Source organism: Glycine soja, chromosome 3 (genome assembly GCF_004193775.1).
Source record: "Glycine soja cultivar W05 chromosome 3, ASM419377v2, whole genome shotgun sequence".
In the NCBI taxonomy this organism is placed as follows: Eukaryota; Viridiplantae; Streptophyta; class Magnoliopsida; order Fabales; family Fabaceae; genus Glycine; species Glycine soja.
Window position 1 is genome coordinate 36599035 of NC_041004.1, and position 9953 is coordinate 36608987.

Here is a 9953-nt window from a genome sequence, read left to right on the forward strand (position 1 = left end):
CATATTCTTAGTCTTGTACTAAATCAAACTTATCTAGAAAGTATAGCCTACTAGGTGCAACTACTTCACAATCACCACTATCATGTTACTACATGCACGGACAAACACCCTATTTTGAGAAGCAAAAGATGCAATATTCATATCCATAAGTGTACCATTTTCGGGTTTCTCCTTGCTGCCACTTGTGCTCGATGATATCAATTTGGGATATGGTCTTGACCAAGTGCCCAAAAACTTAATTATTGTCTTGGATAAGCATTGACATTTTTAGAACCAACTTCAAAGCATTACACAATCTTTTTTGTCTTCCCCCTATTGACTTGATCATAAAAATGTTTAAGTGCTCTTTATTAGCATTGTGATAATAGGAAATAGTGTTAGCTTTACCAACCTCAATATCATTTAATGCATGATGTTTATTGACACACAATTATTTTCTTTTATTCTTCGTACTATTAACACCCACTTAAATTTTGTAACCATAATCTAGTCTCCATACAAATATTTGACTTCCACGTGTGTTTTCCTTTTGTGACCATAATCTAGTATCCATACAAATATTCTTTCCTTACTGATGTCCTTAATTCCAATAATTACCTCATTAACATTAGGGTTTGCATGTGTAGCATCTCCATGGACTTGATCTATGTCATCGTCTCCTGCATGACAAACAACCCTCTCCCTTTATGAATATTTATGTGTCTCAAAGCATGATTTTATTTTATGATTATACAAATCACATTGCTTGTGCAATAGATTGAGACCTTCATATTCAACATTGAACTAGTAATTTCAAAAGCATACCATCTCAACTACTAGTTGGTTCAAATTAATTTCAAAACATATACCAAAGAACTTACCTCTTGGGGTATTAATCTTCCTGAGGTATTAATCTTCTTGATGTCAACCTTAAGAGACTTTTCCATTGTAGCAATTAAAGCCAAAAGAATACTCTCATTGTAATAGTCCATTGCTAAACTTAGAAATTGTATCCAAACTATAGTACTATCAATTTTTACTTAGTGCATACAAAATCTAGAACCCAAGGCCAAACAACAAAGTAATGATCAAACATCATCCACAAAACCTTTCACCAAATGACACTTTCAAAGTTTTTGTGCTAGATCAAACTTTACCATACAAAATTCATGTTCTACATCTACCACTTTAATTGCTCTTACTATAATCCACATTGTCTTAAACTCATCCACATAGTATAAAATCTCAATGTTTTTCCCATGGCTTCACAAGAATAACATATTTTTCACGACACTCATAAGTCTTGAAAAATATTTTCATTGACAAGACATCATGAGTTTAAGCTATCTCCATCCTCAAACTCAATTATAAATAAATAATTCATCAACAATTTTAATTGATCCTTTCTATAAAAGATTTTTTTATTGATCATCGGTTTGTCCAAAAAAAATTATTATTCTAATCTCATCCTCTCCAAGTATGGAGGTTTTGGAGGGGAGGACAACCTTATTACACTCATACATTTACATTTTTTTTCCTTGATAAATTAGGACAACAATTAAAGTTTTAATGTTCATTTACTTATGGATTATAATATTTTCCATCTCCTTTAATAACCTACATTATTACTAGATAGTCATTTTCATATGCTGACTCTCGACTTGTTGCTAAGATTTAGCCTCGTGAGAAAAAGTTAAATCTAAAAGACTAACCTCATAATTTTCAAGTATTAAAATAAGCTTTACTTATGTAAGAAGAAAATAAGACTAATTAACACGGCATCCAACTCTTTCACCTCATTGGATGGCATACATCATTTTGTACGTGCTAGGACTCGTTAATTTTAATTTAGCCAATGTTGTGCGTGTAGAGCACATATTTGACCAGTTTAACAAATGAACCAATGCTAGAATTTTGGGGGTGAGTTTTTTTGGATGGTTAAGGCACAACAACAAACTGTAAAACCATTAATAACCGCAGAAGTAGAAATGAAACGGTGGTGAAAAGAGTAATTAAATAGGTCAAAAGGGTCAACAAAGAGGGGCAGGAAGGAAAAAAAAAATACGCGCAGAGTTGACCCTCGACCTCAGCACCGTTTGTGTCCGAACCAAGACGCACACAGGACGGTGCGTTCACCCAACCTACCTCGGTGGGCCCCACTTTCCCCCCCGAACCGTAGCTTCGGAGTGATCCTTTCGCCCCCCTCTATATAATAGCGCCCTCGCGACTCACCTCAACGCGTGAGACTCTCGCTGGTGGATAACGAAATTTCTTAGGTAATTCTCTCTTCTCTCTCTATCTGATCTCTTCACGATTATGAGGTTTTGCTTCGATCAAGTTCAATTTCGTTTTTCTTCTTCTTTTCGTTTGTGTTTTGAAGAAATTGAAGGGAAACAAATTCCGAAAAATGAAAAATCTCGAGCGATCGTTTTTCTTTGCTGGTTTTTGTTTTGTAATTCTGCGAAATTGGTGATTTGTTGAATGATTTGCTTGATTGATGCTTGGGAACTCATGGATTTGGTTCTTTCTTGTTTGAATTTCTAGGTTTTTGAAATTTCAATCAGGCAACGCTTTATTTTCTCGTTCTTTTTCTTTTTCTTCTTTTGTTGTTTGAATATTTCATTACGTAAGACGGATCTTTTACTCAAAGGAGTCAACAGAGAGACGGTTTTGAATTTCTTGTTTGAGATCTGACCTTTTTCTTTCAATTTTCATTTTCTTTTTTATGTATGATCGATTTATGTTGTTCCATGGGGAAAAAAGTGTTGCGAAAATTACGATTCATAAACAAAACATAGCCACGATTTCCAGATATTTAGTGGATCGCGATCACCACATTTTATTTTCACACCGTCCATAATTTCACCGAAAAAGAAAAATATCTTGCATATTTTGAGAAGTTGATGGAATCAATCATGATGATTTCTCTCTATATAGAATATCGAAATTTTAGAACTGAAGTGTTGAATCGATGTAGTTTTGGTGAAGATCCATGTTTATATACTCGAAAAGCGTTAATTTGATGTTTGAAAGGTTGTTCATAATTTTTGTTTCTTGTTAACAGTTGTTTTTTGTTGATTTGGTTGTGGTGCAGACAAAAAACAAGGATCAGAACCGTTGAATCAAGTTGAGGAAGATGGCACTAGTCTCTGGAGGAAGATCAACACTGAACCCTAACGCCCCTCTTTACATTCCTGCCGCGTTTCGCCAAGTGGAGGATTTCTCTCCGGAATGGTGGCAGCTGGTGACGACGCTGACATGGTACCATGACTACTGGCTAAGCCAGCAGCACGATGAGGGAGCCTTCTACGGCGAGGACGACGGGTTTGATGGCAATGATGTCGTTGATTTGCTTCCTGATTCGTTTGATCTTGATGCTGGCGAGGATCTTTTTGAAGAGTTTATAAGATCTTCTGAATCCCAAGGTAAAAAGGGTTGAATATTTGAATAATGAATTCATTAGGCTTCAGGCATCAATTCAAAATTCAAATTAAATAGTTTTGTGTTGTGTTGTTTCAATGATTCAACTAATGATTGAGTTTGTGTTTTGATTTTTGCAGAAGAAACTGGACCCAAAGTAACTGCATGAGGCTTAGAGATGAACCCATTTAAAGAATCTACCTACCAACCTAAGAGACTGGACCCAAGGCCTTAGCTTTAGGTCAGTTAGATGATATGTTTGCATCATGTTATCCGTAGCTTCAACTTTCTGTAACTTCTTGTATAGGCAAAGGTTTCAAACCTTCAATCTATCCTTCTCTTGCTTTTGCCAAAATGTTATGGTGAATAGGGAAGGAAAAAGATGGAAAAAAATGTGACTGTTTCATGTACTGATATTGTAAAAGCTGCTAAAAGTATTCAAATTACAAAATGTAAAAAAAATGTAAAATGACTTCTCTGTTGAGATTTGTTTTCTTATGGCTTTCACCACCGTCCTGAACTTTAAAATGATATTTGAAAAACAACATTAAATTGGCGCATTCAACTTCGTAATTGCCTGGCGGCGTTCGGCATTTTAACTTTTTCTTTGTAAACCAAACTCCAACCCATGGTTCTGCTTGGAGTTTGATAAAATTACTTTATCACCAGTATTTCTTTTTTACTGCTAACTGTATCCTAGTTTTGCCGAGGCAACAATTCCTTTTTTCACCTTAAATTGCTCAAAATATGCAGAATTTCTGACTTTTCGTGGAGGATTAAATCCAGATTTACCGATATTATATACCGTCATTTAGCTATTCCAATTGATAGTAGTAATTTTAAACTATTGTGATAGAGATATTATATTAATCTGAATTAGCGTGCGTTTGGGGGCCGGTGCGGTGACCACACTTCACGGTGCCGGCAAAACAACAATGCTTCTGATTTTCCACGGTCACACCACGGTTTATGGGGGTCAGAATCAATTCACTAGTGATATCCAAACACACGCTACTACAGTTATTTGGAATTGAATGAAAAAAAAAATAAGAAAATATATTTTTTTTTTGAAAAAATGTAAATTATATTAAACCCAAAATGATACAATAATAAATGGGACATACTATGCAGCTAGAGAAAATCAAAAGTCTCTTTAATACATGAAGGTCTATATCAAGATGCTAAAACAAATGCAACAGATGCGCAAACTTGGAGAGATTTTCTGTAAGAAAAATATCAAGATGCTAAAACAAATGAGCATTTGACTCAGTCTCATGTGAACATAAAGGGCAGAGAGAACATAGGAAACCCTTGTTCAAAAAAGCAATTTTGTCAAAAATAAACGGTTCTTTTTAGCAAGCCACATAATAAAAGATATTTTAGGAATGATTGCTCGGTTCCATATAACAGAACACCAACTAGCAGTAGATTTGACACCTCTAATATATTCATAAACTTTGCCAACAAGCAATTGTTCATTGATGCTCCAAGATTGAATCCACTTTTTAACCTCTTCCGTACTTAGCTCTTTGGAGATAATAAAATCTCTTATTTAAATGATTTTCTTTATCAAAACTGAATCTAACTTCATGAAAATATATTTTAACTTTAACGTAAACGGGCATAAAAAAAAGGCCTTCATGGAACACGACAAAACACAGTCCAAGAGTAGTTAATTAATCGGTCACAAATAAATGAATTATATTCGAACTTTTTTTGCACAAATATAACTCACCAATTTATGTACATTAAAGACCAGGTCTTACGATTCATCTCAAAAGTCAAAATTACATAAATCACCCACTGTGTCACCTATTCAGCGAGCAATGCATTTATGTGTATTTGTTGGTGGGGGGTTATCATATCACACCAACCAGTAGATAGAAATGGGCGTAGAAGCTTTAGTTGCAAAAAAACATGTTATTGCCTTTGCAACACGCCAATTCAATTACCATCCTCCTTAAAAAGAATCAGGCAAAATTCTTTTCATGCAGATAACTCTGCCCCTGCCCCCACGTATTCCGTACCTTCATCTTCAAGTTGTTGTTTCCTTCTTTGAGCTTCAAGTTTGGTTTGGTTGCCAATAGCATCAGATATTGCTTTTGGTAGCCAAAATCCTGGCTTCTCAAGTGATGGCGCCCGGTCAAGCACCAAAGGTTCTCTCAAGGTTACTTCTACTCCATGGAAGACCCACAGTTTTGTGGTTGCTTCACCTTTGAGACACAATGAGAACCAACCTAAACCCGCTATTGCTATGTCAATGGTGTTGACATCCCAACTGGTTCCAGACACTTTGACTTCCCTTTCCTGCCATGTTCCTAGTTCGGCGGCACGGTCGTTACCAGTGGGAGGCTGGAATAAGAATATAATTAAATTAAAATTAGTAATAACGTAGCAACATGCATTTTTGAAGAAAGATGAATTGAGCACAATTTTGTTTTTTTGTATATAAAACTGACTGAAACCAAGTCAAGCCTACACTCCTCACATTTGTTTTTGTTAATTTCGCTCCTTCATTTTTAGTTTTTCCAATTTGATCCCATACTATTTTAATTTAGTCTATCTATTAACTTAACATCCAATATTTATGCATTGACGCACCAGCACATATATGATGATGTGACACTCTATTATATTGCTATGTCAGCATTTTCGTTATGCACTGAATGTTAAGTCAATAGATGGACCAAAATTACAATTAAAACAGTTGAGGGTTCAAATTTGAGAACAATAAATGGAGGGATGAAGTTCACAAAATTGAAAAAGTTAGGAGACCAAAAATGCAATTAAGCTTGGTTTAATGTATGACATAATCTATAAAGAAAAAGTTTGGGCCATAGACTTTGATGCAGAACATTAAGCATAATGAGCTAGTACCCTCGGGTTCACTAGGGATTTTAAAATAACGTTACCACAGCAAAAATAAAAGCATATATGGAATTAATAGGAAACCTGAATTTAATAAACAGTCAAAGAGAAAGCGCTTATCAGTAACAAACAAGAAGCTCCTAAGCTTCTAAACTAATCCTAGCAGATATCCAACTTTTATAAATCATACAAGGACCAACTAAACCAAAAAACATATGAAAACATAATATGGGACTTCATAATTTTTTAAGAGAATTTAAACCCTAAAAATGTGTGCTGATTTTTTCTTCATATAAAAAAATAATACTATCTGCTACCCAATACACGCTTTGTGTATGTGGCAACAACAAAAATAAATAAAAGTCTATACCATAGGCCTCTTTCTAGCTGTAGGGTAGGGAATAAAAGGTGATTGTACTTGAAGACAAATTGAAAATATAACTTAGCATTTGGAACAATTTCAAAATAACTGATGAACTTCAATGATAAACAAACATTCTTTCATCTACAAAAAAAAAAAATTACAGTACTACATTCCCCTTTTCAACCAGGAATGTCTTTGCATTACGAGTGCATTTCTTTGCAGAATAAAATCAGAATGAGTCAAGGGATTCCATTTTTCAATCTTACAGTAACAAGGATATGTGAACTTTTTTAGCCAACAAGTGAATCCAATTAATGAAGCCATGTATTTCCAACACCAAATCAACTAGAAGTATAAAATTATCAGAACACGAAAATTTTGTGAAAACAAACTTCTCCCAACTTAGAAGATTATTACTGTTCAAGAGCTTGAATCCCCCAAACCTTTGCAAATGATTTTTACTTTGGAATAATCAAATTTATCATAATTTCTGACTGAAGAAGCCGATAGTTTTCCACCAAAATCACCATACTTAGCTTCATATCAGTCACTCATTAATCATTATAGCTTAAGATAATCCATCAGAGCAAACTCATTTATCAAGACAAAATTAAGCTCTTTCAGATGCAAATATCTACTACAATGTTAATCAAAGTGTGATAGTTTTTTTTTTTTCACGTAATTTGGATTTGACAAAAGTTTGGTTGTTTTAAGTTATGTTTATCTAATTAACAAAAGGTCCTCCTCTATCCTACATGGTAATTTGTTAGTTTCTTGAGAAATACTAATGATATTTGGTTTGCAAAACAAAGATGATTTCATCATATCTCTATGCCAATATTTCCCAGAAACATTTGCATTTGGTGTTCAAAACTCACAATTCACAAATGTGCACAAGCACATTCCCCCTATCATCATTCTTCAACTCCCACCCCTTAAAGGAAACTAAAACTATGTTTCTTGTTAGATTCTTGGTGCGCACACTAGCTAAGTATAACCTACAGACACCATGCAAAGTCTTCTTTTCTATTGTTTTGTGTAGGAAAGCCCTTCTTCCCAAGTAAATATAAAATCTTCCATAGCTTATGTAGATTACAATGGTTACTTGAATTTATTATGACGGAATTAGATATGAGCAGAATTATCAAATGGAATAAAAATGGACAATCTATGGAAAAATACAGTTTTCAACCTCCTCAGTAATCAAAGAATATTGAGACATATTTAGGTTGGTAGGAGAACAAGAAAAGGCTTGCCTGCAGTCTGATACCAACATGATTTCTCCAAACCTCGTCAGCATTTTCTATTTTCCCCATGTGAAGAGAAACATTTAGTGATGCCCAAACTGTGGCATATATTGTTTCAACAGAGGCTTCAACAAGGTCAAGTCTTGTCAAGCCACCAATGTGTATAGCCTGCCCTACCTGTAAATCAAAAGCAGCATGTGAGAACTTCACTCCTTTTCTAAATTATGCATGCCAATGCATAAAAGCCTTGCAGTCTTGATTCAGTGTGCATATTTATGGTTCAGAATCGTCAAATGCCAAAAAATGGCTATAATTGTTATGCAGAAAACATAATACTTAAATAATTTCTGTTAGCTCTCAAGTCTTATGAATATGCACAATGCATACTGAATCTGAGCAAGAAAATAAAAGCACCCCTGAAAATTTAGATCCAGGATAGAGAACAGCAATAGCAATAAGTAACTTGCCTTAATTCTGTATGTCCGAGGCCGAAGTTCCTTCCGTATCTCAACCATCTTTTGCTCATCCCGGTTCAATCTCATTGACATTAAATATGGGTGCAAGAGCCCTGGAGTGTCAAACATCTTAGTCTTAGCTGGCAAAACTCCTGCAATTCTCAAGATCCCAAGCGTTGTGCCAGGAATTGGAGCTTCCGTGAGCTTCGTAACTTTAGCTCCTTGTTTCTTTGCAAACGCATTGATCAGAGTAGACTTCCCTGCATTTTGAGCTCCAATCACCCACACATTCCCACGAGGACCAGCCAAATCCTTCACAAATGACAACAAATTCCTCACACCTAAATCCTTCTTCGAACTGACCATATAAACCCCGTTTAACTTAGGCGCTCCTCCGGATCTTGCACGGTTTCTAACCCATCTATCCAACCTTGCAGGAGAAACCTGCGACGGAAGGAGATCAACCTTTGTGGCCACAAGAACAAGTTTTGGCAGCTTCTTGGACCTCTTCGAGTTATCCTGAATTCTTTCCAACGCCTGGAACAACGACTTCACCGCAGTTCTAGGGAATGAACCATCGAAATCAACACAGTCCACAACCATGACAACAACAGTAGCACTGCCACTCCCAGAAGGGTTCATCAGCCGCGTCGAAATCAACCTATCGAAATCAAAATCAGGTATGAGATTCTCCACCGTCTGGTTCTTCACCTGGCCATAGTTTCTCAAGGAATGGCACCGGGCACACACGGTGGCCTCCTCTTTCTCCTTGTCAGCCTCCTTAGCCATCCTCTTCTTCTCAGCTTTGGAAACCTTCTTCTTCTTCACCCTCTCCAAATACTCCTCAGTTATGTTACCATACCCAACTCCAGCAGGTGTAAACCCATCCAATTCCAACTTCTCATTATCATCTTCACCCAATAACTCATCTTCCAAATCATCAGAATCCCAATCTAACTCATCTATTAACCCTTCACTTTCTTCTCCAAGCTCACTTTCACTTCCATTCAAAAACCCCACATCATCATCCTCCTCTTCTGAAAACTCTTCCATTTTCATCTTCCTTGGTTGGTAATACCCGAGAAAATTAGGGTCCTTATCTTGCATGAAGACTCCACAACCAGGGCAAATGGGTCCTCTAGCTTCATCTTCATCTCTCCCCTCACTCATAAGCGGGTTTCTACTACCATCTCTCCTATGCGTAGCTTTAACATGAGCGGAGCCACCGTTCACCGCAAAAGCAATAAAGGACGACACTTTCTCGAAGCGTTTGCTGGAATCTAAGTTCAGGGCACATAAAAACGCAAATGGGTATCGGAAAAATAAAGGAAAAGGGAAGAAAAGTGTTGCTATTTGATACAAGTGAAAAGGGTTGAATTTATTTACCTGAGAAATGACGAAAAGTTGGAAGTGCACGCTCTTGCGTGTTGTTGTTGTTGAAGATGATGAGCTTGGTGGAAGGAACAATGATTGTGGACAACAACATAGTCATGGCTGTCAAGTCTTGAGTCTGAGAGATAGACTTATTCAGGTGCCCAAGCGCGAATGCTGAAGAGGGTAAGGCAAAGCAAAGCATATGTTAAGTTGCTTTTTTATTTTGTTTTTGGAGTGAGTATTTTT

At 36.1% G+C, this 9953-nt stretch overlaps 2 protein-coding genes across 2 annotated transcripts; one reads left to right on the forward strand and one right to left on the reverse strand.

Moving 5' to 3' along the window:
- The first annotated feature begins 2025 nt into the window (after positions 1-2025).
- On the forward strand, positions 2026-3897 carry LOC114406671 (protein EARLY RESPONSIVE TO DEHYDRATION 15-like). The gene is made up of 3 exons (XM_028369440.1): positions 2026-2255; positions 3074-3404; positions 3540-3897. Exons 2-3 carry the CDS (start codon positions 3116-3118, stop codon positions 3566-3568), a joined length of 318 nt encoding a protein of 105 aa, XP_028225241.1. The 5' UTR covers positions 2026-2255; positions 3074-3115; the 3' UTR covers positions 3569-3897.
- A 1145-nt stretch (positions 3898-5042) lies between these two features.
- On the reverse strand, positions 5043-9898 carry LOC114406672 (GTP-binding protein BRASSINAZOLE INSENSITIVE PALE GREEN 2, chloroplastic-like). The gene is made up of 4 exons (XM_028369441.1): positions 9720-9898; positions 8346-9613; positions 7888-8055; positions 5043-5751 (listed from the first exon to the last, which is right to left on the reverse strand). Exons 1-4 carry the CDS (start codon positions 9823-9825, stop codon positions 5386-5388), a joined length of 1908 nt encoding a protein of 635 aa, XP_028225242.1. The 5' UTR covers positions 9826-9898; the 3' UTR covers positions 5043-5385.
- Positions 9899-9953: the final 55 nt, after the last annotated feature.

What these genes read in the sequence shown, in the direction of transcription:
- LOC114406671 (XM_028369440.1), top strand. Translation starts at nt 3,116, where the DNA reads ATGGCACTAGTCTCTGGAGGAAGATCAACACTGAACCCTAACGCCCCT. An exon ending in AAGATCTTCTGAATCCCAAG is followed by an intron (nt 3,405 to 3,539) that starts GTAAAAAGGGTT and finishes TGATTTTTGCAG; the next exon opens with AAGAAACTGGACCCAAAGTA.
- LOC114406672 (XM_028369441.1), bottom strand. Translation starts at nt 9,825, where the DNA reads ATGACTATGTTGTTGTCCACAATCATTGTTCCTTCCACCAAGCTCATC. An exon ending in CTCGGACATACAGAATTAAG is followed by an intron (nt 8,056 to 8,345) that starts GCAAGTTACTTA and finishes TTTGATTTACAG; the next exon opens with GTAGGGCAGGCTATACACAT. An exon ending in ATGTTGGTATCAGACTGCAG is followed by an intron (nt 5,752 to 7,887) that starts GCAAGCCTTTTC and finishes TTCTTATTCCAG; the next exon opens with CCTCCCACTGGTAACGACCG.